This window comes from Strigops habroptila, chromosome 17 (assembly GCF_004027225.2).
Source record: "Strigops habroptila isolate Jane chromosome 17, bStrHab1.2.pri, whole genome shotgun sequence".
Lineage (NCBI taxonomy): Eukaryota > Metazoa > Chordata > Aves > Psittaciformes > Psittacidae > Strigops > Strigops habroptila.
The window spans coordinates 1,199,199-1,225,969 of NC_044293.2; the positions used below are offsets into that span (position 1 = coordinate 1,199,199).

Here is a 26,771-nt window from a genome sequence, read left to right on the forward strand (position 1 = left end):
TTGGCTGCTTTTTGGGTGCTTTCATAGCAAAACCCCACTCACTGGGCGCCCCCCGGGCCAGCGCACATCTGTAACATCATCTGTAACACAATCACTGCTCTCCCCAAGGCACGTTTATTTATGACACTGGAAATTGAAAATTACAACGTACAGACAGATAATGCGGCCAGCACATTACAGATAGATATAAAGTCATAAAGACAGTCTTAAACAGGCCAATGTTTTGATTTGGTGCTGTTTGAATACTTTAACAGCTCTGCAGTTTCAATGCGTTGGAGCTTTGGCAGAAGGCAGTGACCTCAGAAGTTGCAAGAGGTCAATACAAAACACACAGCAACCGGTTAATGTTATCCCTAAAAAGAAACAGCATACATTCCCAAAGTGTAATGCTTCCCATTCGAAGTGGCAAAGGGATTTAAACTACACTGTAGCAACTGGCTCCTCCTCACACACCCGATGCCAGAGAGGATTTTGAGGGAGGAAAAACAGGGCAACACAAATGCACCTTGTGATTTCTAAGGTGTGAGACAGCATCTGCTCAGACACTCTGAGCATCTCTGCTCAGTCAGGTAGCTTGGCATTCTGCTCCAATCTTCTGGCATTCTGTCAGAGCAGACTTCTTCACATTCTGTAGGCGTGAAGATGAAGGAAAGTTCCTTGTTCACGAGGCAAGTTCCTCCTGCTTTGCTTCAATGAAGGAAATTTACAACTGGTGTTAATGTCATTCTCTTTCCTTGCCAGAATTTCAGGTTGAGCAGGGATACCACACTCCCAGCATGAGGCATCTGTAATTCAGCTTTGTTCTAACATCCAAAATTAAAGCTTTCAGCATCTCCCTTAGAAGTACCTAAGAAGAAAGATTATAAGAAAAACAAAGAGGTTCCTTACTCAGAGTTATTGTTGAAAACAAAGTAGAGGCAGCTGCTGACCTCAGAAATTGAATGAGTAAAATTTATGCTGTAATGTTTCAGCAAAGCCAGCAAACTTGGAAACAGTCTCAGTCTTCCTGTAGCAATTTTAAAACAATAAAGAGTCAATGAATCAAAAAGCAGGCTCAAAACTGGGGAAAGGAAATGAATTCACTCCTCTTTATCCACAAAGCAGGCATGTCATAGGAAGCAGCAATGCTAGGGAGGAGAAATCTCTGCTACAGCTAAGAGGCAGTTCTGTCTCCACTGCCTGCTCAGTTGTCAGTCTCTCTCTGAAGGCTCCTCAGGAGCAAAGTGGTCTCAATTGTTTCTGCTTATGGTTAGCACAGGCTGTTGATTGTGAATAAAAGTGAAACACCAAAGTAAAACTGTATTCAGAAGCCTGCAGAAACACCAGGATGTTAATTAGAGAATGTTTGAATAGATACCTGCAGTGTATACACCATCAAAGACCCTTAGTCTTCTAACGGACTGTCTTCCTTTTGTTCTCTCGTCTTCAGCCTCTCCTTTTCTTTACTGTTATAAAAGGGGGGAGAGGAGGGGAGGGGGAAGAAAAAAAAGCCCAAATCAGTGTCGTATCCTGAGCAGCAGTCACGTTCTGAGTTATGTATAGCATACGTAACACGTAACAAGGTTACATGATGAGATAGTAAACATGCTACATGCATGGTGACCACAGTGTCAGGTTCCTGGAACAGAGTGATCATCTGCCAGCTACCACCACAATGGATCCTTCTCTGCGTGAGGAGCTACTGCGAAGGGCAAGAGCAAAATGAGGACTCCAAAGCTTGTCTATCCCGGGGCCCTGTTCTGACTGCACATAAGCAGACAATTATTGATAATTGTGTTGGCAGTTTTGCATTGTAGATGCTTAGGGTAGGGTCCAAACCCAATAATTCAGAATAGCTATGAAGAGGCATTTGGCAAGCTTTCCAGAAGCCTTTCTCTCTCTCCCCTGTCCTTACAGTTCAGTGCCTGTCACCTCGATCCTCTTCTCTTGTGCTTTCTTCCGATGGTGTCGACAGATAATCACAACTGTCACCACAATGATCATCAGAACACAAGCAGACCCAATGGCCACTGCCAGGAAGTGGATTTCTGAGAAATGCACTGCATGGAGAGAAACACATCAATGAACAGCAGGAACCTCCTAGAATGCGACTGGGAACCTATATCTGTGAATATAACCTTTCCTCAGGCTCCTTTTTTCTCTGTATCCATTAACTGCCCTCATGCTTTATAACCCTTTTCTTTCATACTTTCTCCCAAACATGGAGGAATACTTGCTAAATTCACATGGCCTCTGGAGGGTTTTTGGCCTCTCACCTTTCTGCACAACTCGGAGTCTCACTTCACCAATCACCCCATCAGCATCTGGTGGGTTCTTCACCTGGCAGGTGAATGTCCCGTTGTCAGTGGGCTGCAAATTCCAGATCATGATGGAAACATCATTACGCTCAATATTCCCATCCCAGGTGACTCGCTCTTTAAACCGTCCAGCAGGCAGGTTGTAGGGCTCCTGCAGGTAATATAATACCTACAGGAAAGAGAAGAAGCTGTCATTCCAAAACACTGCATGGTCTTTGTGATGGATGCTTGCCCATACCCACACCTGGAATTGTTGCATTCACTGGGTTTACCCAGTGCTTGCCCTTGGGACAGGTCTGTTTGGGCCAGTGTGCACCCATGAAATGGACAATAACAGTCTCACTCACTAGCTCAGGAGAGCTCAGGTCCTCAGGCTGGAAGTTCCAGGTCACCGACAGATGCTGGCTAATAGGGCTGCTGCTGGAAAAGGTGCATTTCAACCGCAGGTTAGTGCCGTTCACAGCATTCACCTCCTTGGAAGTGTGAACTTCCATGGCTGCCGCAGGCCACAGTGCTGCAGGGAAAACAGCAGGCGTTAAAGAAAACTGCTATGTAGGAGTAAGCTCATCAGTTTTCCTTATCTGCATTTATTCTATGCAAAGCCTGCCTTATCTATCCCTGTCAACGTTTAACCTGCCAGTTCCAAGCAGATAGATATAATTACTGAAGGAGATGATCGTGCATATGCAGAATCCAATAGATCCCTGTGCTTCATGGATCTTTTCAGTTGATGTGCAAGCTGCACAATGCTGTTTTCAAGGGAGTTTGTATTCATCTGAACTGCTGGTACAGTGCTTAAGTGCTTAAACACTTACAGACTTGGTAACTGGTTGAGAGAGGACCACTGAGAAAGGACTTGCCTACAGGGACAGTACTTTGTCTTGGCGGGAAACGTCTCTCTTCAGGCATGAGTAAACTTGACATCTAGGAGGTGCAATGCTGTTGTAAATGCCACTCCTCCTTGAATATGTACTTGCTCCTGACTGGCACTAATGATACCATATATAACTTTTCATGAGCTTGGCCTGCCCACATTTTCACAAGTGATAGCACTCTATTGCACTCAATTCCCCAAGCAGGTTTCTTCAGAGAAGCAGTCGCACCCTTTTAAGTAGGACTGCTGAGCCGCATTGAACAGTTGCTAGAACTTTCCTTTACATGCTTTGTATTATCAGCCTGAGTATCATGGTGAAAACTGCTCTTATTGAAGTAAGCAGTGCCTGTTAGAATGTTAGCCCAGGTGGACAACTACAGTCAAACATGGTCAGGCTGAGGCACTCTGAGGGAAATCCTGAAGGTAAATCTGTAAGCATATTTTTGTCAAAGAAACATCATCTGGTAACCAAACCACCACAGCTGAGAGTTTATAAATAAGACAGCACGGCTAACTCGATGCTACCCTGAGAGAGAGACAAGCAGCAAGAGAGACAGCATCAAGACACAGAAAGAAGAAAGATGTTTTTGAAGATACCTCTCACGCCTGAGCTCTACTTGTCTTCTGGCTTGCCCTGCCATTCCAGACAGTTTAATCACTGGCAGATTTGTGCTACCCAGACAGTTCTCGCTTTTTCCCCCACAACTGCTTTGTTTCTTGCCTGCCCGCTTTAGCTCCTGGAGTCAGTGGGGTAGTTTGCACAAACAGCAGTGCTGAGCTAAATATCTTGCTGCTGCTGAAAGGGACAGTCCTCCTTGCTCCTGACCATGTGCTCCCATTAGTTTGCTTTTCCTTATCGGTCAAAGTAACCCAGCCGAAAAAGTAAATATTCATGATTTCCTGTCACTGTAGTAAGATGAGTTAACTCCCCCCAGAGTGATTCAAGCAAAAAACCCCATTTATCTGGAGTTGTGAAATATGGCTTCATAATAAAGACAATCAATACATTTCCTGTATTAGAAAATGATTTATAACCAAGACTTCTTGCCAAATAATTTCTTTTCTCAAAGGAGAAAATATTTGAAACACCAAAACATTGAAGGCGTTCACATTGAAAAACTTCTTTGGCAGAGCTCTTCTCTCATCCAAAGTTTCAGTGTCAAATCTTTTCATTTTAAACCCCTTCAAAAGAACAACTGTGGGAAATAAGTGTAAAATACTTTTTCCAAGACAGATTCCCGAGCATATCCATGTGCTGATGCATTTGGGAAAGGAGGACATGGTGTTAGAATCCAGCTATATTGATATAAACCACTAAAAATTCAAGCCAGTTTATTGCCAGTCTGGAGTCATTGCTGTGTAAAGGATCTAAACCCAAGTGCTGCTTAACAATCTCTGATTGTCTAGTAACAAAGACAGGGTAAAAAAAACCACCTAGGAGTAAAGTCCAGGTTCCTGGGAGGAGAGAAAGAGATGTGTAACCAGAGCTCAGAATGAGATCAGTGTTGTTCTTCCGCTTGAACACACTTAAACCTGTTTGCCAAAGAAACTCAATCACTTCGTGTCGCTTGCAGTGAACCCGGACCCGAAAGAATCGCAGCAATCGTCAACAAGAAGTATCTGAGAGTCCTACAAAGTCACTGCCTTAATGAGGATGATAATTAAGGGATCAGAAGAGGAAAGACAAGATGGCAACTGAGGCCAGACATTACCAGGTTTCCTTACCTCGGAGCTGTACCCCAAGGAAGAGCACAGCACCCAGCCAGCTGGAGCCATGCATCGGGAAGACAAGTCCATACTCCATGGGTTGAGCAGTGCCAGAAAGGAAAATTTGTTTCAGGTTCTCAGTAACTGGATGAAAGACGAGTTTCTCAAAGCCTTCCCAGCACAGCAGAGCAAATTCTTTTCTCTCAGGTTGGCTTGCAAAGCAACGCAAGTACTCTCCTGCTTGAGTCAGAGAGCACTCCCTGCCCTGGCACTGAAAGGCAAGGTGCGGCCAGCACAGCTCACCTCTGTGTGTAAAACAGGGAGACTTTCAAGGTAAGATTATTTTCTTCTGCCTCCCATATTCCTTTGCTCTTTTGTGTTGCAATCATCTCTTCTCCCAGCTTCCACCTGAAACCACTCCCCTCTTGTGGGAGGTAAATTTGCTTCCAAAAGAAGATTTGCCTGAAGGTGTTTATAGAGAGCTTGAAGGAATGAGAGCCATTTGTTCGGCCCAAACCTGCAAACAACCCAAACACTCGGTCAGTGGCAGCAGTGTGGGTACACATCCAGAAGATGGAAATATCCTACTGAAACACAGCCTGATGCTAATTTTCCCTGCAGTGGTGCCAAGGCAGGGATGGGGAGGATGTCCTAACCTCTGACTGTTCTGAAGGGCTCCCTTCCTTTATTAACTTTCAAAATCTTTCAAAACCTGCTGACTCCAGCTGTTAAGAGACCACCATGTCCTTGGCATTCTCACTAGCAACTTAAACTCTCTATTGTTTCACTTTGAAACAGAAAAAAGTAGAAGAAAGATCTGACAGCTAAAGAGAGCAATGAAATAGCGTGATTAGCCGTGTCACTAAATGGTGGGCACTTGGGAAGGAGCAAGAAGCCAGCTCCATCCTTCCAGGCATCTGGAAAGGAGTCCTTTGAGATGTATGTGGCAGGTGCAGAAACACAGAGTGCCCTTGAGGAAGGAGGGATCCTTGGCTGGCTTTGCACTGTCTGCTTTAGACGCATACCCTGAAATCCCCACTGCTCTCACAGCCATAAACACAGTGCTGGCACCTCTGTAGGCTTCAAGCAGAGAGACATGGAAAGACAGTGTGTTCCCGCTCTGTCTGTGCCAGCATCCCTGCTGGAAGCAAAGCCGGAAAGGTCCCTGACGCAGTCCCACAAGGCGTGGAAGTCTCTGCCCATCCCAAGTGCAAGTTCGGGTATAGAAGGTGCCGGAGAAGGGCTGGAGCCCCATCTAGTGGAGTCAGGCCCCGGAACAGAAGAACTGAAGAGAAAAGGCAACACAGGTAAGCAAGTTAGTTCCCTCCTAACAGGAGAGCATGTCATCGAGAGCAGACATTAGCTTCAGGTCCGAGGCTTGCAGCACAGCGGTTGCTGTGCTTAGCCACAGCTTTTGCTGCCCTCCTCGCTGTCAGTATGTGTACAGAGGAGAGTGTGGATGAGGAGCTGGCAAACGCCACTCTTGAAAAGGCAGGAGGAACAAATGGGTTTATTAGAGCAAAATAACAAAAGTTGTGTCCAGATTGCATCATCAGTGACTAAACCTCCCAGGTTTTACAGCCCGGCACTTACAGGCTCAGTTCTGGGCCATACAGTGTCTCTAGATGCTGAGCTGCTTTGAAGTGTTTCTGGTTCCTTTATTTCCCTGCTATGTTAAGTTGCTCGCAGTGGTTTGAACTTCAGAAGCACTCACCGTGAAGACTTCTTAGGAAGGTTCTGACCGCAGATGGAATCCAGGTTTGTTTCTCTCTCCTGCTGCTCCAAGGGCAGTTGCAACAGGACTCATGAGACTTGAACTGGATTGGTGCAGAGCAGCCACCCCTTGCTGTCAGTGACGTTCCAGGAAGACGTTTTGAGCCTCCACACTTCCTGACATGGGCTCATTTTATCATATGTGTTCCGTGTCTTAGCTGCTTGCAGGTTGCGCTGGAAACAGTGAGTCTCCCCAGCACTGCTCAGTTCACAATCCTGGGAAAACATCTTGGGCCTCTTTCTTGTAAGGGAGCACCTGAAAAGCCAGTGTGTGCTTTCTTCCCTCACAGCCAGCCTCAGTGATGCCCGTCTGATGTGGTATTGAAGAGCAAGAGACGGAGGAACACAAGGATGAGGTTGGAGCAGTCCTTGCCTCTGCTGGGACTCCTGCTGTGTGTGGGTGAGTACGGCTGCTCAATGCCCATGGGGACCAGAAGGGTGGCTGCCCTGAAAACTAGAAGGTTCTGTGGCTTAAATTTCATTTTTACACTTTATTCATGCACTTTTCTTAAACCATTTTGTGGAGTAAATAACTTCAGATTCACTGTGTTATCATGGGAGTGGCAGCAATTTCCACTCTACCAGTTTGAACTGACCAGCATTTAGAAAGCTGGATTAGGGTGATGTGCAGAGTATCTCTAAAGACTATAAAGAAGGTGGTAACTGAGAGATAAGTTTGAAAGATAATTAAAAGATACTACAATAAGACTACAGCTATTCTGCTAATGTGCTGCAAATACCAACTGCTGTTCTTTGAGAAGATTGAAAATGTTCAGTTTAGCAATGGCCTGTTCTTTAAATTTTTAAATTCAATTTAAATTCATGTTACATAAAGAAAAAAGCACCACACAACTTTGTCTCCAGGCAAGTCCTATGTCTGTGGAATTCCAAATCTACAGTTCTGTTACATGTAACTCCTATTATAAAGCAAACATTACCTGGGATAAGACAACAGCGCTGAACACACGCATCAGGTCCTTCCTTTACTTACGTTAATTTCTATCAACAAATGCCTTTAAAGCAAACCCAAGTCTTATTCACATCTCCTAAAAACTGTTTCTATAATACTCTAGCTCCAGAGACTTTAATGGAGCTACTTGTTTCCAACCAAGAGAGAAAAATCACATAGATAAACTACAGCGTTAAACCAAGCGTCGGGGTCCAATCCTCCAGAGAGTACACTCTTGCAGAGGATAGTGGTTCTTACTGCAGAGACCAGGCATGATTTTCCAGCACTCTTTGGTCCATGACGATAAAGCAGAATTGTTGGGTGTACAGCTTGCAACAACCCTTCTTCCAAACTGGGTCAGAAAATTACTCAGATTTCCATTCTGCGTTAGGCTGTGTTAAAAATGGCTTCCAAAGGAAAAGACTTCATTTCAAAACAACATCCTCTCTCACTTAACAAAATGTTTCTAATGCCTTTAGCGCAATTATAGGAGTATAAGCATCTCTTTCAAGCAACTGAGTTCAGAAAGGATGTCCTTGAAGTAGGAAAGGTGCATGATATCAGTAGCTAAACTATTTAACACCTATTATTCTTTCTTTTTGTAGCTGGCACCACAGCTCAGCAGGGTAAGTGTATTTTACCAGCATTCTTACCTATTTATGATAAAAAGACCAACTATGCCTCACAAGTGAGGAATAAAAGTCAAATAGAAATCTTTGAAGTTTTGCAAATACTGTAGGATGGGAAAAAATCACTGTTCATTAATTGCTACTGATCTCACTGACTTGAAAAACTGCCTGTTTTGAATGTCCCTAATTATTGCTAGTGATCCCCAAGCAGGGTTGGGCATTTTCCAACAGCAACACACAGTCGGGTAATAGCAGGCTGATTTGTTAACACATTATTCTCTCCTTTGCAGATGATACCAGAACAGAGGAGGGTAAGTGTATTTTAACCAACATTCTTTACTATTTAGCACTATATAAAGACTGCAGATGCCTCACAGGTGAGGACTGAAAGGCAGTCATCACCAATCACAAAAATCAGCTATAACGAGTTGCTCTGATTATTGTTAGTGGTCTCCAAGCAGAGACCAGCAAGCGTATGTGTAAACAGAACAGCGAATGGGAGGAGGCCAGGCTCTCTGACATAAAGCTGAACACTCTGGGATGGTATTTTGATACTACTCAGTATTGCAAAGAATAAGCGTAAAAACCTAAAGGAAAACGAGTGCAGAAGACACACACAGAGAGAATCTACACTGTACCATCAAATCAAAGGTTTTGCAGAGCAAACTGTCGTGGTGGGATCAAGGGAGGGCAGCGAAGCCTGCTCAGAAGCTGTTTGTAATGCTGGTTTCCTTTCTTGTTGGCCCATCTTCCAATAAAGGATTCCTGGTGGAGATTTCTGGAACCACAGTGACAATCACATGTCCCTTGACTGAAGGCAGCATAACCTGGCAGTCAACTGGAGCAAAAGGAGTCAGCGACGCACAGAAGTACATTATAGAGAATCACGACAGCTCTCCTGTCAGCGTGACTTGTTCATCAGGTGCCAAGAAGTATGAAATGTACCTGAATGCCAAAGGTGAGTGAAAAAGCACATGGTCTATGGGTTAAAGATAAAGTCTACACGTTTCAGTGATGGATATTAGGAGCTAGCACCAAGCAGATGAGTGAGGCCTGGATTTTGCTTGCTGGAAAGGAAGAGTGCCCATCTCTGAGCATCTTCATCTCTCCTCCTGGCAGTGTGCGCAAACTGTGCGGAGCTGGATGCCTTGGCAGTGACAGGGATCATCAGTGCAGATATTCTCATCACCTTCGGGGTGCTGACTCTGGTCTATTACTTCAGCAAAGACAGGAAGGGGAGAGCGAGCACTAGTGCTGGCAGTCGGCCACGAGGTAAGAGCCATTTCAGGCGTGTCTGCTCTCTGTGATGTCTGCTAGGCACTAAATGAAGCACTTGCCCTCTTTAAAAGCTCTAAGCTCATAAGAAAGCCATGAGAGTTGACCCGTGATATGCATTACCCTTGGATCATCTCCATCAAAGTCCCTTGTGCTGTGTTATATGAATTCTCACCAAGGACGACCTCCCTTTGCCTTTGTTGCAGGTCAGAAGATGCAGCGTCCTCCCCCTGTTCCAAACCCAGACTATGAGGTATGGAGTACCTCCATTTTTTCTCTCTCTTTGCTGGCTGGGGAGGGATGGCCAGAGTTGGGAATCCATAGCATTATGCATTTTGCTCCTTTGAAGAAGCATCCAGCCAAACTATGGTGCTGTTTCAAGTGTGTTGATGAGGATCCCCGAACTAACATCTCTGCTATTCCCGCAGCCCATCCGGAAAGGCCAGCGGGAAGTGTATGCAGGCCTGGAATCCAGGGGCTTCTGAAATTCCTACTGATGCCAGGCTGGAAAACAGCAGCAAAGGGGCTAAGTGCTTCTGCCCAGCTCAGCATTTTGGGATAAGGCAGATGCTACACAGCACAGGCATCTGCTGCCATCCGCTCTCCCACGCTGCTGCATTCCTTCCACTTTTGTTTTGACATCAGGGAAAACACACAGATGAGCACATTGGCAAGATAAGTTTTGCTCCTCATTAAAGGACTGCAGCCTCACTCGTGGTTCCTGGCCTCCTTTTCCCCTCACACTTGTCTCTCTGCTCTAGTTGCATGCTCTGGTTTTCCCTCCCATTTCATTTCGCTCCCAGTGCCTCCACTTGCTCCCTGTGCCACCCTGGGTAGCCAGTGGGCACAGCGTGGGTCCTTCTCAGAGTTACTGGCTTCCAGCTCTCATGTTCATAGCCTATCTTTGTTTTGCTGCCCAGGATTGTAACGAAAGGAACAGAGGCAGGCAGCATATTAAAACCAAAATGATGCATTTTTCTAGAAAGCCACTACTTTGAATGAAAACATTTCAGCCAAAAAGAACAGCTTTCCATTAAACAGAAGCATTTCTACCAGTAATTCTTACCTGTCCATCCCCCAGCCCTTCAGAGCAATAGCTCTGGAGAAAGGAAACAGCAGCAGCGATGCGGCCTGGGGGTGGTTTAACCCTTGAGTTTCAGCATGAAGAGGTAAACACCCAGCAAGTTTCATGCTTCGGATTGCTGTGCTCACCCTGCAGGATGTGGTTTTAAAGCAGCACAGCTGGCTTTACCATACAAGGCCCTAAGTACCCAGGAAGGAGATTGCAAGATAGAAAGAGCACTAACCCCCAGCAGCTCTAAAACCACCCTGAGCCACGTTCTCACGTTCTGCCAAATATCACTGCTCCAGGGCTGCTTGCTCGGCCCATTGCCACGAATGGGATGGGAGAAACCCAGAGCACTCTGGGTGCTGTCTGAGTGTACAAGGTCTACATTTTGCTTCACACTACACCCTGGTGCTTCTGCCGTGTGTGGGGCTGCATGTTTACCCCAGCCAGTGCCATCCCACGCTCCCCTTATCTCAGTGGGATCAGCAGCGACCCAGCAACACCACCTCTTTGCCTCTGTGCTTAGCTGCACTATAGAAATACTTCTTTGTCCCTTCTACTTTGAATAGACAAGTTGTAAACACAGCCTCTGCTGACTCTTTGATTTGTACAGGCCATACCCACCCGCTCTGCTCCAGGTTCCTCCTGCTCTTTGGGTGTAGTTAAGCCACCTTTGCTCATTACTTTGAGACCTGATGGTGATGAAACTGCTATGAATTAGGCACTCTGCTGGTCATAGCCCTACCTTACTTTATGCCACCAAGCAAGAAGCAATTCACAGCCTGGTGCCCTCTAAAGCCTGTCACCCAGGTTCTTAGAAAAGCAGGAAAACACACGTACACATGTGTGCAACGGGCAAACGGAGGGTGACCTGGTTTCTGGGGTTTCTAACTGCTAGCAGATCCTGTCTGTCAGCTGCCTCCCATACTGGCCATATGCAGACCACATTAACTGTTTCTGCTCAGAGCTGGGGAGGGCAGACCTTGCCAGAAGGAGCTGGGTTGATGAGGGGGGACCCCGGGCTGCTCAGTGTCTGGAAAGGTGGTGGAGCTGCAAAAGGCTCTGAAAGTTTGCTCCACTGCATCCTGCACTCAGCCCACTGGGATGGCTGGTGAGCCTGAAAGATGGGATGCCAGTGCCTGGTCACAAAGGCCAGACACTCCCTGGTGGGCTGCAGAGGCAGAGAGTGGGGAAGCCTACCAAGACCACTGGAGGTGTGAGGAGCATGGACTGCCTCTGGCCTTCGCTGCCTGGCCAACTCTTCTGCCACATGTTTTGCCCGGTCTCTGCCGCAGTTTCTGTCCTCTCTGCTGTTTCCATTTCCTCTTTTGGCCCCCACAAGCTCTTGTGGGAAGCCAGCGCAGTTTGCTGCTTTGCTCATGCTTCGCTCCCCTAAGCACTTAGGCAACTCGTAGGCTGGCTGGGTGCGAGGGACCTGGCAAGCCTCTGTGGTTTGGAGACTGTGATTAGATGACAAGCCTTGCACATGCAGAGCAAACATCCCCGTCCTCCTTCCCCACACAGACACGAGCACCTGCCTGCACTGGCAAAGCAATGTCCTATCTGGACAGGCAGGAGCCCTATGGCTCTGCAGGCATCCAGGCAGATCGCATCCAGTGTGCACCTTTCCCTGTGACTCCCCAGGCCTCAACACAACTGATGCAGCAGGGAGACAATGGGATAGACTTATCTTTAATGGGAGGAATACAGAAATGCAAGAGGTCACAGGAAGAGCAGAGTGCTGCAAGCAGCACATCCCGGCAAGGAGCTGCAGGGCTCTCTAGGGGAAAACTCACATTGTCTTCTGCCAGCAGGAAGCTTACAAAGGCAGTGCCAGGGCAGGGTACCGGTGCTCTTGGGCACTGGTGATGGCTTTGCTGCAGTATCACTCCTGGTGTGAAGGACACACAGGCCCCAGCATCTTCCCACTTCACTTGTGGCCCTTGGCAGGCACCAGCCGGCTGTACTGCTCGTTGTCCCGCTCGCCAAGGGGCTAGGAGGGAAAAAAGGAGAGACAGGCTACAACTGTGTCTGTCCAGCCCTGGGACAGGTGGTACAGGGGATGAAACCCACAGGCATGCACAAACACACACACGAGTGCCCAGCTTACCTGGTAGAGCTGCTCGTTGGCAATCAGGTTCTGCCTGTCAGAAGCTAAATGAAGAAAGAAGATGGTCAAGGATCAGGGAGTCATGGGCAGTGTGGTGAACATCTGCAAACCAACCCAAGCAGCCAGCTGCTTTCAGCCCTGTGCTTTTACTTCCTCTGGGAGGCTCGATGGGAAGTCCCTGCAAGGCCTTAGATGTTCCTGTGTTACCAGTGGCTGCTCCTGGGATGATGTTTTGGTTAACCTTGTGCATTCACTGGCTTCTCCTGGGAAGCCGAACTAAGGGCAGTAAAGGTACATGGAGCGCTCACATAGATCCCTGCCCTAGGCAGCGTGCTGCCTGCAGCTTGCAGTGAGTGGGCTCCATGGGCAATGATGGAAACTCCCCACCCATGGGCAGCCAGCGGGGCTCCCCCCTCACCTCGTGACATGCGTCCCTTGTCCTGGCCAGTGATACAATACACAGCGACCGCCAGGAAGATGGTGGCGACGACATCTGCGACCACGATCCCGGAGATGGTGGGAGCGTCCACTTCGATGCAGTTCTGGCACACTGGAAGCCAAAACGACACAGACACTGAAAGCTGGGCCATGACAAGGACCTGCCCCTTGGCTGTAGTCTAAGCCAGTGTGAGTGCCAGGTTACGGCACTGAATGTGGCTGTACAGCTCTCACGGGGACACCAGATGCAGGAGAACATGCAGCTTGGCTGTTCCCAAGGGCAGCCTAGCACAGGAGCTGCCAGAGCTTCTGCAAACTGGTGGAACCACCCTCAAAGTATGGGAAAGGAGTTGTTCCCTCAAAAATTTGTTTGGGTGAAAACCCCAAGCAATAGTGGCTGCAGAAACCAGGTCTGCAACACTTACTTCGATAGTGCACCTGGAGGGGAGGGCTTGTCTTTCCTTTGTCTGTTTCACATGTGTAAATGCCTCTGGGATCATCGTAAATTGCACCCAAGTCCAGCTGTGTTGTGTTTTCTATCCAGTTCCCATCTTTGTACCATATGACTTCACTGTTGCTGTCCGCTCCACACTGCAGGAACACCTTCCCACTGGCTTCTTTCACGTTTACTTTCTGTCCTGTGAAAAACCAGAAGAATAGAGCATTTCACAGCTGAGTTATCAACCCTCACAGTGGTGCAGAACCCAGGGATGTCATTCACGGCGACTGCTAGTGTAGAAAGCATCACATTGGGCTGTCCCCTGAGCAGTAGAAAAGACAGCACAAACAAAAAGAAGTTTGGAAAAGGCAGACTACCTAGTGGAAAAGTAGTCCAGTGTTCAACTGCTGGTTACATTAATGCAGCTCTGAGTAGCTTAGAGATCCAAATCCCCTTGGAGTTTAACTGGAATCGGGTAGTTACCAGGACTCCATTCAGACTGTATGTGCATGACCCCCATCCCGCACACAGATTGCATTGGTATTGAAGTGCCACTGCAGCATTTCAACAGAAAAGTTAAGTGTTTCCAGCAGCAGGTACAGGAGCTGAGCCCAAACAGGGAGGCAAATACACGTTTGGGGTTTTACCCAAGAATAAAAGCTGTTTTCAGTGAAAAGCATGAATTAAAATGCACAGAATTGCGACATCACCTTCAGAGTCTGTAAATGCAGAGTAAATCCCGTGTCTTACTTGCTGAGTGCTGGAGCAGAGCCTCTCCTGCTTCCGCACTTGTGCCATGGCTTTGGTCTAACACCATGGTACTGCCCAGCCCAACCTTTCATACTCTGTCACTGCAAGGCAGGTTTGAGTTATCACAGAGTAACACACAGCAATGGTCTAGGAAAGGCAAAGCCTTTGCTGCAGCAGCCCACGGGCAGAGACCCACACCCTGGGACTTACCTCGGACACCCCGGCTGGCCACGGCCAGGCTGGCCAGGAGCACCCAGGCACCCAGCGCCGTTCCCCTCCGCATGGCACAAAGCGGTGGCAGCTCTTTCCCCTGCTCGGAGGAGAGAACGTGGAGAGGCACCACCCGCCCCGAGACCTCGGTCAGGCACCGGATGCCGGGGGCTGGAGCCTCCCTCCCACTGCAGCGGAGGGATGTTTGGGGTGCCCCGACCTGCCTCCTCACCCCAGCCGTGACACCCATGGAGGGGCAGGGGAGGACGGCTGGGATTGAGTGGTGGCTGCTCCAGCAGACACGGCACCCCGCAGCATCCCTGTGTCCCGCAGCATCCCTGTATCCCGCCGTGTTCCCCTGCAGGAGCCCCATCAAGTCTGTCACTCACCGGCCGCCATAGCGCCGGCGCCGTCCCGTGGTGCTGCGCGGGAGCGGGAACATGGCGGCGCCGGCGGGCTCGCTGGTGGCGGCCGTGCTGGCGCACTCGGGCCGCCTGGACAAGGAGGACCTGGGCACCCGCATCGGGCGGCTGTCCCGCCGCGTGGAGGAGCTGAAGGCAGGGCCGGGAGCGGGCGGGGGGCTGCGGGGAGAGCCGGGGGGGTCTGAGCGGAGCGGAGCGCCGGGCGGTGGCTGCGGTCCCCCGGCAGCGGCGGTGTCCCAACGCACCTTGTTCCCTAGGGAGAGGTCTGCAACATGATCAACAAGAAGTACAACGAGTTCCTGCCCAGCATGCAGAGCGCCGAGGAGCTGGTGTCGCAGGTGGAGGGGCTGTCCAGCAACATCGACCTGCTGAAAGCGGGCATCGAGAACGAGGTGACAGCGCGGGCCGGGGCACATTCCAGGCAGTTTCAGCCCAAACCCGAGCCCACATCTGGCTGAGTTAACAGGGGACGGGGGAGGAGGACTCCTAAGAACCCTGGATGATACCTACACAAATGCCTTTAGATGACACATGCTGCAGAGGTGTGTGTCACAGTGGGGCTGTTTGCTTACATTGCAAGTAAACTGTCATTAAGGGATTGGCCGCATTCTGCTCCCTGTTGTACAGCTGGAAAAGTGTGTCACACATCTCTCCTTCAGAGAGAAGGATCAGCTTTCTGTCTATCGTATGTCTGTGAATTGCAGTAAGATGAGATGCAGTAATGGGCCAGCTTAGTGTTGGTCCCACATGCAGTGTTACTTGAGAATTGACTTGTCTCAGTACAAGCACTCTTGCCTTTTAAATGGCTCTGTTAAAGGAATGCTGAAGTCCTCTTGACTGCCTGTTGACACTAAATTTCCTTACAGTGCCTTAAAAAACCTGTAACGTATTAAAAGATAAACTATCTTAAAAGTGTTTCCAGGAGATAAGGATTTTCTCAGCAAAGAGCAAAACAGATGGAGCCTTTTTCCTCCTCACCAAATTATTCTAGTAATAGAAATACTTTAAATCTCACGTTGTTATCACTTTAAAGGGGAAACGCATCTGATAACATTTGCGTGCTGTAAATGAACTAACTGCAAAGTTTGTCATTTCAGGTTCAGCGAGATCTCAACGTCGCTGTTGCTGAGTTTACTGAACTGAAGCAGCAGTTGGAGCGAGACACGCTGGTTCTGAGTGTCCTGAAAAAGCTGCAGGAGGTGAGGAGGGGCAGTGGGAGCCATCCTCTCTGCTCCTCAGTCTGTGGCATTATTCTGGGCTCTCTCCTGAATAACTGTCTATAGCTCCCCTGTCTCTAGCCATGTTGTTTAAAGAATTGCAGTCTCGTGGCAGATACACAGTGACATACGGCTCTGTTTGATCCTTGCAGTTTGATATTGCTATTAAAGAGTACAACACTGCCTTGCTGGAAAAGAAGTATGTTGCAGCAGCTCAGCAGTTGGAAACGGTAAGAGTGACTTCAGAAGCATGTGACAGTATTGTTCATCTATATTTTCAATGCATTTCACAAGATGCTTTTCATGGGCAGGGGCAACACTTACCCATGTTGTGTGTTTGGTCTTTACCACCAGGCACGAAGCAACCTCAAAATGCTGGAATCCCGGAAGGGCTTTGAGCTGAAGATCCTGAAGGCACTAGGCACCGAGCTCACAGTGCAGACACAGAACATGCTCTATCATCTGGGAGAGGAGTGGCAGAAATTGGCTGTGTGGAAGCTTCCTCCTTCAAAAGGTACTCACAGTTCTAGTTGGTTTCACTTTCTTTGCTTCGCTGTTTGAAATGCCTGGTTTCAAGCACCTACAAGATAGGAAATACAGTTAATACTGTTGAACTAAGGTTGGTTTAACAAGCTCTTTCTGCTGTTCGTGTAAACTAAAGAGTGTGAGTGATGAGTGTTCTTTGGATATCACTCCTGGGGTATTTAGGTACTACCAAAGCCAGTCCAATGTAGTCCATACATTTTAAACAGGGTTTTGAAGGTTCATCTGCCTCGTCTATCACATTTCTTAGAAATGTTCAAGCAGGGATCAGAACAGCTAATTGTAAGAACTGCACAAGTTTATACCTTGCTGTCTTCATTGAAATACAAACTTTTCCTCTGGAAAAGAAAAAAACCTTTTCCTTTGGGTTTGACTTGAAATGGGAAGAGGAGAAGGAAAGCGATTGTCACTAAATGTCATTCAGTTGCAAGGTGACTGAAATGAGAAATCTGAATCATTGTAAGATTGATTCTCATTCCATTGTCCTGCACAGTAACACAAGGAACTCTGTACCCTCTTCTGATGCTCTTTTACAAGAACAGTGTTTTGTGGAAAGGGGGAGAAGTAGAATATTGCTTTAGCTGCCACTGGAGGAATGCAGTAGCTTCTCTGTATCACTGAGTACACTCTTGACAGCAAGTTGATGATTCTTTTTCTTTAGAAAGCAGCAGCCTGGAGTCAGTGGTGCATTCAGAATTGCACCTCCACACGGTGCCATCAAAAGAGGAAGAGATTGCTGGCCCCCCTGTTGCTTCTGTGCTGCAGGCATTTGCTGTCCTGGGAGAACTGCACACCAAGCTTAAAATCTTTGGTAAGACAGACTGTGGATCCAGATGAATATTGAAAATATGCAGCTATAGCAGCCCAAGTGGATGTGAGTTCAGACTTGTATGAAGGATATCAAGGTCCAGTCCACTTTAGCAGTACACTGGAAGACTTCTTTCTCTCTTGGCTTGTTTCCCACTGAGCATGAGGTGAATGCTGTGGTTCTTATTAGTAGGAAATTATTTATCTTTTCCTGTCAATTTACTCTAGTATACTTTTGAGCTGTGGCTATATGGTTTCATGCTTTGATGTTTAAAGAGTTTTTCTAGTTACAGCTGCCTCGTCTACCAAGAGCAAGACTGTTGGTTTCAGGCAGCCTCTGGGCTTCAGCATTCTCAGGTGCTGATAAAATAAATCAGGAAGTGTGGCAGATACTAGGACAGGATTTCATGCTTCCAGCTCTTTGTTTTTCAATTTACAGTAAATTCGCTGCTCTTTATTAAGCCTGCAGGTGCATTTTATGTGAGTAAAATGGTCCTAGTGAAACCAAACCCAGCATTTTACCTCATTAGCTGTTCCCCTCAAAAGAGCATTTCTCCCACTCCATACAAAGACTCTCTGTATCCAAAGCAGTCATGGTTTGGCCTCACTGGAGCAAACTGCCTGCCTTCTGCTGTTGGAAAACATCTTGGTGTTTTGTTTCTCAGGCCAGTTGTTGCTGAAATACATCCTCAAGCCGCTGATTTCATACCCGTCTCTTCAGCCGTGCACAGAGGAACAGTCCGATGTGTTCATCCTACGTTTTAAGTCCAAGGAATCCAGCTTGGATCATTCCTCTCCTGTGGAGGTTTTTGACAAGATCAGGCTTGTTTTTGAAGTTCTCCACAAATATCTGCTAAGTAGGTAGTTTCTACCTTTTGGGATTAGACTGAGATCAGTGCCTTGTTCATGTAATTGGAGCAGAAGCTTTCTATAAAGCTGGTTGTTAAGCATATTGAATTATGGTAAGATCTAAGCAACTTTTAATGTTAACTTGCTATGCTGTGCTCTTGGACAGCTTGGCACCTTGTCAAACCAGACTTAGTTAGTCAAATCGGCTAGAAACTGGCCTGGGTTTTGCTAGCATTTCATGAAACAAACATGCTGGAAAGCAGGCTCAGTTCACACAAATTCAGTTGTCTTGTGGTTGGGTGGGTGATTCCACAGCCCCAGCACATGAGCTTACCTCCGGTGTAAGATTATGGAGCAGTTGATGGATGCTGTTCTGACAGGAAGGATCAAATGAACTGGTGAAGGGTCTGGTCCAGGAAGTAGATGTATTAACATCCATTTCTGTTCTCTTGAATTCAGATGTGCCTGTGGAGCAGCCTGTGGAAGATAAGAAGGGTTGTGGAGTTACGCTGGCAGAACTGCTAGGTGACATGATATGGGAAGAGTTATCAGACTGCCTCATTCAGAACTGTCTGGTGAATTCAATCCCAACCAATAGCAGCAAACTAGAGCAGTATATAGAGGTAGGTCTCAAGAATCTTTCAGATCCATGCAGTGGAAATGCCAGGTAGTCAGCTTGAACAAAAAAAAGCTGTGTTTTGCTGATCTCAGATTGTGTATTTCTCTCAGTTAAGATGTTGCTTGTGTTTCAGGGACTATATTTAGCTAAGAGCTGGAGACTTCCAGGCAGTGTGATGTAAGGTACTTGTCTGAGCCTCTGTGAGAGGCTGAAGATGATGTGGCAGTGCTGCTTGCCCAGCTGGCTTCCTGTATGTTTTACATACATAAATCAGAACTTACTGCTAGTGAAGAATGCCAATAGCTCCTTTTCATGGACCCCAGCTGAGCCAGCTTTTCCCAAAGGATTGCTGAAAAGCTGTTGGGTGATTAATGCCTTCTAAAACCTAGTTTCATCCGTTGCTTTCAGCCGAGTGGAAGAGTTTATACCCAACTTTAATTTTGCTCTTTGATTTTAGGAAGCTGTGTTAATTTAGAACACGTGTCTGCTTCTCTCAGGTGATTAAATCCACAGAGGAATTTGAGAAAGCCTTGAAGAACATGCAGTTTTTGAAAGGAGACACAACTGATTTACTGAAATATGCCCGTAATGTCAACTCCCACTTTGCTAACAAGAAGTGCCAGGATGTGATTGTGGCAGCCAGAAACCTGATGACCTCAGAAATACACAATACTGTAAAGGTGACTGTTGATGCAATCACTGTTTTTCTATGTGGAAAAATAACTTAAGCTGTTGAATAAGGTTTGTCTAGAACAGTTGAATCGGGGGGTTTTTTTGGCACACTGAATACTCATAGATTACTTACAGACTTGCTTCTAGGCGTGCAACATGATGTAGACTGTTTCGTTGCCTGCTGTGTCATTCATAAGCCAGGAGACTTCCAGCAGTCTTAGGGGACTTCTGCAACCTTGTGTTTGTCTTGAGTGTTAAATCTTTGTTGTTCAGTGTTTTGTAGTCTCGCATAGTCTCCTTTCTGTGGGCTCTAAATGATATTAGACCTCTCTTGTCTTCCCTTAGATCATACCTGATTCCTGTGTAGCCCTACCAAGGCTTCCTGATCCTGGGGCAGGAGATCGCTCAAAAATGCCAAAAGCTTCTGAAGTTCTGCACAACGACATGGGGAATTTGGAGAATAAGACTAAACTGAGCCAGTACACATTTTCTCTGCCCACATGCCGCATCAGTTCATCAGTGGAGAAGCTGATGGAGTTGGCTTACCAGACACTGTTGGAGGCTACATCCAGCACAGATCAGTGGTAAGAATTCTGTATCAACAGATAACTCTTGGGGGTCAGATGCTTACTGCCTTTGGCAACACCAAGCATCTGCTAATAGATTAAAAGAACTTTAAAAGAACAAAAGATACCTTAAAATTAGAATCAGTCATTAAAGTTACTCTGTTTTGGGTTCATGCAGTAGGCTGGTACAGCAGGAACAGCTGCAGACAGGGTTCCCTGCAATACTCAGGTTAAGCAGCCTTTTGGACTGTTTCCAGGGAACGGTCAGCTACACTTCATTGTATTTTAGCTATTAAAGCAGTGAAAATATGGCAGACTCCCTGGTATGCACAACGTGGTTCATGGCTTCAGTCTTTTAGTTGGGAGAGATACTGCCGCAGCATTTGCTTCGATGTTTTGTCGTATGTTAACTGTCAGTTGTTTAGGAAAATCAAACCCATGAAATGATAAGAGATGGCACCCATTCTCAGAGGACTTGTTGCTTTCTTTATGCTGGGTGACAGCAGAATGCTCCAGCTCTGCATCTGTCAGGGCTCTTCAGAGGAAACAATGAACCACATACAGTCTGCTTTACAAACTGGAGACCACAACCCTGAAGGAGGAGAGTTGCCTAGATACTGAATGCCCTTCAGTGTACCATGGCAGAGAGAGGGCTGACTAGTAACGCACACCTGGTGGGGAAGGGACACTGTCCCCTTTGTTCCTAGGGTTTCATATATCTCCCTTCTGACATGTGGTCTGAAACTTGGCTTTTCCACACTGAACTTCCAAGGTCATCACAGCCTTTGTGAATTTTCCAGAGCGCTGCCTTCGTTGACATCGCTGTAATTGATCCTGACAATCTACTCTTTGTGCCAGTACTTCACTACTAATAAAACCTTGCTTTGGAGAAGGTTGAGGGTCACTTGTGAACCAGATGTTAATTCCACTGACAAACTAACGTGAACCTTATTTGCCTTGTAGCTGCATACAGCTCTTCTACTCTGTACGGAATATATTCCAGCTGTTCTATGATGTAGTCCCAACGTACCACAAGTAAGTGCCTGTGTGTGTCTGTTTTGGAGAGAGAACAGTGCTATTGAAACAGCCCAACTTGTCCCCAGTTTGTCCACCACAGCCAGAGATTAGTAAGGGCTTCCTCCAGTGGCAAAAGGCTGGTAACTCTTAATCTGTTATTAAATCGTACCTGCTTTGAAATAGGTGCTTGAGAGTTTCAGAGTTGACATTCCTATGGCCAAGGAGATAGGTTGCAGTTCTTAAAACAGTTGTGTTTGGTTCCAGCCAGTTGGATTTGACCCGAGGTCTAATGCACAGATTTTTCATGATGTTTTCCCTGTAGAAAAAAGGAGAGCAATGAAGATTGCAAGTATACAGTTCTGTCAGAGACCACTGGAGTGGTTAGTGAAAAAGACTTCTCTCTGTTTTCCTCACCAGAACTTTGCTATAACAAAATACGTTCCTGTTTGAAAGTCTGCTGCTAGAAACAATGAGCATATAACGCATGGTTCAAATGCCAGAGTGCCATTTCACTGGCCATGAAAGTCTGTTCCTCTAAGTTCTTATGCAGATGTGACAGGAGATTAAATGCTTTTATTCCAACTGATGCCTTCATCAGGCATTGCCCACGGTTAGTTACGTGCAATATCTGAGACAGACCATGAGTTTCTCTAGGGTAGGCATGACAGGTTTTTTAATAGAGCTATGTCTAAATAAATACATGTCTTCCCTTTCTCTTCCTCCTTGCTGCGACAGGGAGAACCTTCAGAAATTACCCCAGCTGGCAGCTATTCACCACAACAACTGCATGTATATTGCTCACCACTTGCTCACCCTGGGACACCAGTTCCGATACCGCCTGACTAACATCCTGTGCGACGGAGCAGCTACTTTTGTAGATCTGGTGCCTGGTTTTAGGAGACTTGGTAATTTTACCTTTCAGTATTGAAATATATTGATGGATGATGTAATTCATCCTGGCTTTTGTTGCTGAATGATTTAATGTAACTGTGGCTACTGACTCGAGCAGTGGGTTGTTGTTTAAGGGTTTTGGACAAGTAGGAAGGACATTCTCTATATTGGGAAGTCTAACAGAGCATTGCAACTCTAGACAATATGGCTGCTTCAGGCTTGACTCTTTGAAACACAACTCTTCTTGTCCAGCATGTAGTTCCAAGAACTGTTGATTATCCAGCGAGATGTTTAGTAATTGCTTAATTTCTTCTCTGTGCTTGTTTTTGCTTCGAAAGGGATGGAGTGTTTTCTGGCCCAGATGCGAGTGCAGAAAGGAGAGATCCTGGAGAGGCTGTCAAGTGCCAGGAATTTTTCTAATATGGATGATGAGGAAAATTACTGTGCGGCTAACAAAGCAATAAGGCAGGTAAGCAAGGCAATCGAAGCCAAGTATCCCACTGCTGTAGGTGTTGTCCTTGGGAAGGCAGAGTATGTAATCTCAGTCCTGACAACTGTGCGGCGTGTCAGCAGAGTGGAACTGCTCTAAACAGTTTTCTGGCATGATTTTTTTCCCCTGGGCTGTAAAATTGAAGCCAAGTTCAGTCCCTCTTGCTCCAAGTTGAAAAGTTTCTTAATCTTGAACCATCTATAATGGTTTTAATTTTCAAGTTAAAGATCTGCTCCACTTTTGATGAACCTTAATGCAAACTGAAAATGTTGCATTCTCTTCCCCAGGAGCGTTTGTTCCGTGTGACAGCCTCACACCTCATTGCCTTTGGCTTCTTTCAGACTGGTTTCTGACCATATGTAGTCACCTTATCATTTGATGTCTCTCAAAGTTCTGTTGATAACACGTAGGTAACACATAGCCGTTATCTTGCAGGTATTACATCAGTTGAAAAGACTGGGAAAAGTCTGGCAAGATGTCCTTCCAGTGAACGTGTACTGCAAGGCTATGGGGACTTTACTGAACACAGCTCTCACAGAGATTGTCACTAGGATCGCTGCCCTAGAGGTAACTGCATTTGTAACCTCGAGTAGTTCTTTCCAAGATCAGAGTTCACAGGTACACTCATCTTTCACAGAAACTATAATTGAGGTCCTGTCTCTGAGAAAGGTTCAAGATATCAATAACTCACATCCAGTTGAGATGGGCTGGCAATGCCTGAGCAGTTTCTTTGTAAACTGTTCAGACCTTTATCATACCACCTCTGCTTCACACTGAAGTGCTTGCTCTTGCACTGAGATACACTGTTTAGAAGCACAGCCTGTGTTCTGAGGCAAGCACTGAGAGCTTGCTGAAATAACTACTTGTGAAATAAGTTTTATTAGCTTGAGAATGTTAAATGTGATGTAAACCACTGCTTTCACCTTCACACACGCAGCCACCTTTTTTCATTTCACTTATTTCTTGGCACTCCAAAAAATATCTAACTGCTCCCCTGTTAACATCTGTTCTGTTCTAGGATATCTCTGCAGAAGATGCAGATAGGTTGTACTCCCTCTGTAGGACCATGGTGGAGGAAGGACCCCAAGTTTTCACCCCATTACCTGAAGATGACAAAAACAAGAAGTACCAAGAGGAAGTTCCAGTCTATGTGCAGAAATGGATGACGTTCAAAGAGCTGATGATCATCTTGCAAGCCAACCTCCAAGAAATCGTAGATCAGTAGGTGTCTTCCTTTGTTCCTTTGCAGTTCTTCACCCCAATACGAGGGAGCTGGGAGGCGGTCTGACATCAGCAGGGGACTGCACTCAGGGGACTGTTCAGATGAAGGGTAATCACTGTTAATAAGGATCAGATAACTGCTCCTGGGGCTGTTTCTTGGCTGTGTGTTTATGTCCATGTCAAGCTTGCTCATACATTCAGCCACCTCCTGCAAGGAAAAGGCAATGGTGAAAAAAACAGTGCCATGAGAGAGGCAACCACAGCGTGATTGCGCATCCCCCTTGGCTTCTCCGAGTTCAGAAGTGTTTCACAGTAAGCAGCCTGGCATTTTGCCTGCTGCCTTTGATGTTAACTATGCCTTGCTGCTGCAGTCATTCCACTTGATTGGCCTCTGTTTTTTAGATGCTGGGTTTTGCTTCTTTTAACTTACAAGGGGGATTCACCTGAATTATACATGAGGATTTGCATAATTACGTCTATTACTTCAGTCGGCATGGGTTGTCAGAAGCTAGGCATTCCCTGTTCATAACTGCCTCACACATACATCTGAATGGCCAAAAAACATACTGTCCTCAGCAGGCTTGACTGAAAAAGGTGCCAGCCATGGAGAGAGCACACAGGGAAGGCAGTTCCTTTTCTGTACCCTGCTCATTGCTGCTGTTGGAACCATATTAGACACCAAAGTCCCCAACTCCATTTTCACCTGGGCATAAAACACTCTTTTTTTTTCTCCTGTTGTATGGGAGATGAATGGGAGTTTTGTGGACAGGCTTTAGGCTTATTTTGGGGAAGGAAAAGGTACAGTTTGTAACAAGTGCAAAGCTCACCTCACAACCTGTTGCTTTATATACCTCACTAAACAATTCTGGCCTCAAGTTGCATAGAACTAATAGGCTGCTAACTGGGTGGGTTTTACCTTCAGACTTCCTACTGTAACAGGAGCTCAGGAGGCTTGTTTTAACGTGACATTTCTGTGCAGTTTGGTTAAATAAAGCTCTTTCTCTCCCACGTAGGTGGGCGGATGGGAAGGGACCTCTTGCAGCTGAATTCTCAGCAGCTGAAGTGAAGAGTCTGATCCGAGCCTTGTTCCAGAACACAGAAAGGAGAGCAGCAGCACTGGCCAAAATTAAGTAACTCTACGTTTACTCCTACACATTGTATCTTCTGATAAAGCAAGAGGAAACTGAGTCTTTTAAGTACTTTCTGGGTTTGACCATTCTTATTTGTACTGGTATAAAGAAAATTTAGGATTAAGTAAAGTGCTTCCTGGGGGCTTGACTTGAGCATTTTCTAGCTCAATCTTTGTGGGGCAAAGAGGATAGCTCTGTGCATCTGGGACCAGAACACCAAAGGTGGGTAAGACAGAGACACTAACTGCTTATGCTCTATCTGCCAGGCAGAGTTTGGGCTTGAAGGTTCAATCTCCTGCCGTGCTCCCCAGAGGTGTTCTGCCCAGATCCCAGTTTTGCTTCATTAGCTGGTGGGTGTCCAGTCCCTGGGGAAGACGAGGTGCTTTGTGTGATGTTCACCAGTTTCCATTCTCTAGGATTTCATCTCCCTGTTAAGCACAGCGTAGGGAAATAAATCAAATCTTGTATCCAACATCTCTTTGTGAGAGCCGGCACTGCTGTCAGATGGACCTTGCATGCAAGGCACTGTATAATATCATCTCAAGCTTCCTTGCTTAAGGGTCTTGTAGAAGGATTTTTATTTCTCAATAGTGAATCTTATCTATGCAGTTTCACATCAGGGGGCATGTAGCCCCTTTGTGTCTTACCTCTTCTGTCCCTGCAAGTTACATACGAAACCCACAGACTTTGATAGCTTTTGGTAGCCTTTCAAGAATGCTGAAGTGCCAAACTTTGCTCTTTCCCACCTCAGGTTTCCCTGAAGAGCAGACCTCAAGAGTGGAAATTTAGGGGGAGGTGGGGGAGAGGAGATCCTGTTCTGAGTGAACTGTTTATCAAGCCACAGGGTTTTGCACAAGTGGCAGAATTCCTCATGGCTTCATTTCTCATGGAAAATACTTAAAGCTGACTGAGAATTTTTCAATCTCACTTTACCACCTGTAGAAGCCAGTTCAGCTCCTTCCTTTCCCTTTCTGTTGTGTACGAACTAGGCAGGTCTGGCATCTGTTGTGTTTCAGGTAGTAAATTTTCTGTCCTTTAAGAATAGAGAAATGACTATGAAAAGGGAGTGAAGTGTGCACTCGTAGCATCATCTTTTAAGGTACAAAAGGCTATGTTTAGGACTGAGAAAGGTACATTTCTATTAGTTGAAAATCTCACCAAGAGCATTCATTAAGACACGGCCTAGAGGCCAAGATGTGCCAGTTGCTGCACACATGGAACAAAGCATGTTCCTCCTGTGTAGTGCTTACAACCTGCTTATGAGAGTTGCAATCACAGAGCTTAATGTTGTAATCTGTTACCTACTGTTGTATCCTTTTCATTCGCATTCTTGTCTGGCTTCTGTTCTCATTTCCAGGCATTTGTGCAGGACCTGGCTCACAGCTAGCTTCCATGTGGCGCTTAAGCCATTGCAGAATGGATGGCCATTCTGCCTGCTGGGTCCACCAAGCACAGCCATGGTGAGGAGACCCTCCTGTTTCTGGCTTTAACTGGCATAGAGAGGGGTAAATGCAGTCAAGTGGGCAGGTAGACTAAGTCTGACACATGGGAAAGCAGCAAGGAAGGGAGATACTGAAGCAAAACCTGACTGCCACTTAAAACTCTTAGCTTTTTCTTTTCTTCTCCTCCAAGTAATTTATCTGAAGGCTGAAAGTGTTCCCATAGCACTTGTGTCTCATGGGATCCCCTGCCCCTTTACACACAGCAATCCAAAAACCCCCCCGTCTTTTGAAAAACAACACTTCTCTTGTGGATTGTTCATAGAAATGTAATTTGCTATTTTCTTTAATAAACTATTTATACTGAG

The 26,771-nt window shown here is 46.4% G+C and overlaps 4 protein-coding genes across 6 annotated transcripts; 2 read left to right on the forward strand and 2 right to left on the reverse strand.

Annotated features, from left to right (window-relative positions):
• Nucleotides 1-95: 95 nt before the first annotated feature.
• On the reverse strand, nucleotides 96-5,056 carry MPZL2 (myelin protein zero like 2). Its single transcript, XM_030505529.1, has 6 exons — nucleotides 4,897-5,056; nucleotides 2,645-2,811; nucleotides 2,256-2,466; nucleotides 1,895-2,039; nucleotides 1,358-1,445; nucleotides 96-847 (listed from the first exon to the last, which is right to left on the reverse strand). The coding sequence occupies exons 1-5, from the start codon at nucleotides 4,973-4,975 to the stop codon at nucleotides 1,385-1,387; spliced, it is 663 nt and encodes a 220-aa protein (XP_030361389.1). The 5' UTR covers nucleotides 4,976-5,056; the 3' UTR covers nucleotides 96-847; nucleotides 1,358-1,384.
• Nucleotides 5,057-5,126: 70 nt separating this feature from the next.
• Nucleotides 5,127-10,215, forward strand: CD3E (CD3e molecule). 2 transcript variants are annotated; one of them, XM_030505534.1, is made up of 8 exons: nucleotides 5,127-5,211; nucleotides 6,942-7,051; nucleotides 8,206-8,226; nucleotides 8,520-8,540; nucleotides 8,990-9,187; nucleotides 9,349-9,501; nucleotides 9,711-9,757; nucleotides 9,933-10,215. In XM_030505534.1, the coding sequence occupies exons 2-8, from the start codon at nucleotides 7,003-7,005 to the stop codon at nucleotides 9,987-9,989; spliced, it is 546 nt and encodes a 181-aa protein (XP_030361394.1). In that variant the 5' UTR covers nucleotides 5,127-5,211; nucleotides 6,942-7,002; the 3' UTR covers nucleotides 9,990-10,215. The 2 variants fall into 2 exon arrangements, with proteins under 2 accessions (XP_030361394.1, XP_030361393.1); XM_030505533.1 differs by lacking the exon at nucleotides 5,127-5,211 and adding an exon at nucleotides 6,245-6,834.
• Nucleotides 10,216-12,244: 2,029 nt separating this feature from the next.
• Nucleotides 12,245-15,125, reverse strand: LOC115616378 (T-cell surface glycoprotein CD3 gamma chain-like). 2 transcript variants are annotated; one of them, XM_030505525.1, is made up of 6 exons: nucleotides 14,910-14,939; nucleotides 14,521-14,620; nucleotides 13,547-13,759; nucleotides 13,102-13,233; nucleotides 12,684-12,727; nucleotides 12,245-12,566 (listed from the first exon to the last, which is right to left on the reverse strand). In XM_030505525.1, exons 2-6 carry the CDS (start codon nucleotides 14,591-14,593, stop codon nucleotides 12,504-12,506), a joined length of 525 nt encoding a protein of 174 aa, XP_030361385.1. In that variant the 5' UTR covers nucleotides 14,594-14,620; nucleotides 14,910-14,939; the 3' UTR covers nucleotides 12,245-12,503. The 2 variants fall into 2 exon arrangements, with proteins under 2 accessions (XP_030361385.1, XP_030361384.1); XM_030505524.1 differs by having other exon boundaries at nucleotides 14,521-15,125.
• Nucleotides 14,937-26,770, forward strand: ZW10 (zw10 kinetochore protein). Its single transcript, XM_030505511.1, has 16 exons — nucleotides 14,937-15,077; nucleotides 15,200-15,334; nucleotides 16,040-16,141; nucleotides 16,312-16,389; nucleotides 16,514-16,673; nucleotides 17,364-17,513; nucleotides 18,175-18,366; nucleotides 18,818-18,981; nucleotides 19,475-19,657; nucleotides 19,995-20,233; nucleotides 21,179-21,250; nucleotides 21,968-22,137; nucleotides 22,462-22,592; nucleotides 23,049-23,180; nucleotides 23,632-23,834; nucleotides 24,848-26,770. The coding sequence occupies exons 1-16, from the start codon at nucleotides 14,961-14,963 to the stop codon at nucleotides 24,966-24,968; spliced, it is 2,349 nt and encodes a 782-aa protein (XP_030361371.1). The 5' UTR covers nucleotides 14,937-14,960; the 3' UTR covers nucleotides 24,969-26,770.
• The last annotated feature ends 1 nt before the right edge of the window (nucleotide 26,771 follows it).

Bases quoted from the DNA above. Each gene is read 5' to 3' on its own strand.
- MPZL2 (XM_030505529.1), bottom strand. From the start codon at position 4,975: ATGGAGTATGGACTTGTCTTCCCGATGCATGGCTCCAGCTGGCTGGGT. The intron at 2,467-2,644 runs GTGAGTGAGACT...TCTTTCCTGTAG, and splicing joins ACCTGAGCTCTCCTGAGCTA to GTATTATATTACCTGCAGGA. The intron at 1,446-1,894 runs GTAAGGACAGGG...CTTTTATAACAG, and splicing joins GAGGTGACAGGCACTGAACT to TAAAGAAAAGGAGAGGCTGA.
- CD3E (XM_030505534.1), top strand. From the start codon at position 7,003: ATGAGGTTGGAGCAGTCCTTGCCTCTGCTGGGACTCCTGCTGTGTGTG. The intron at 7,052-8,205 runs GTGAGTACGGCT...TTCTTTTTGTAG, and splicing joins GGGACTCCTGCTGTGTGTGG to CTGGCACCACAGCTCAGCAG. The intron at 8,227-8,519 runs GTAAGTGTATTT...TCTCCTTTGCAG, and splicing joins TGGCACCACAGCTCAGCAGG to ATGATACCAGAACAGAGGAG.
- LOC115616378 (XM_030505524.1), bottom strand. From the start codon at position 14,893: ATGGGGCTCCTGCAGGGGAACACGGCGGGATACAGGGATGCTGCGGGA. The intron at 13,234-13,546 runs GTAAGTGTTGCA...TTTGGCTTCCAG, and splicing joins CCTCCAGGTGCACTATCGAA to TGTGCCAGAACTGCATCGAA. The intron at 12,567-12,683 runs GTAAGCTGGGCA...TTTCCCTCCTAG, and splicing joins CCAACGAGCAGCTCTACCAG to CCCCTTGGCGAGCGGGACAA.
- ZW10 (XM_030505511.1), top strand. From the start codon at position 14,961: ATGGCGGCGCCGGCGGGCTCGCTGGTGGCGGCCGTGCTGGCGCACTCG. The intron at 15,078-15,199 runs GCAGGGCCGGGA...CTTGTTCCCTAG, and splicing joins GCCGCGTGGAGGAGCTGAAG to GGAGAGGTCTGCAACATGAT. The intron at 16,142-16,311 runs GTGAGGAGGGGC...TGATCCTTGCAG, and splicing joins TCCTGAAAAAGCTGCAGGAG to TTTGATATTGCTATTAAAGA.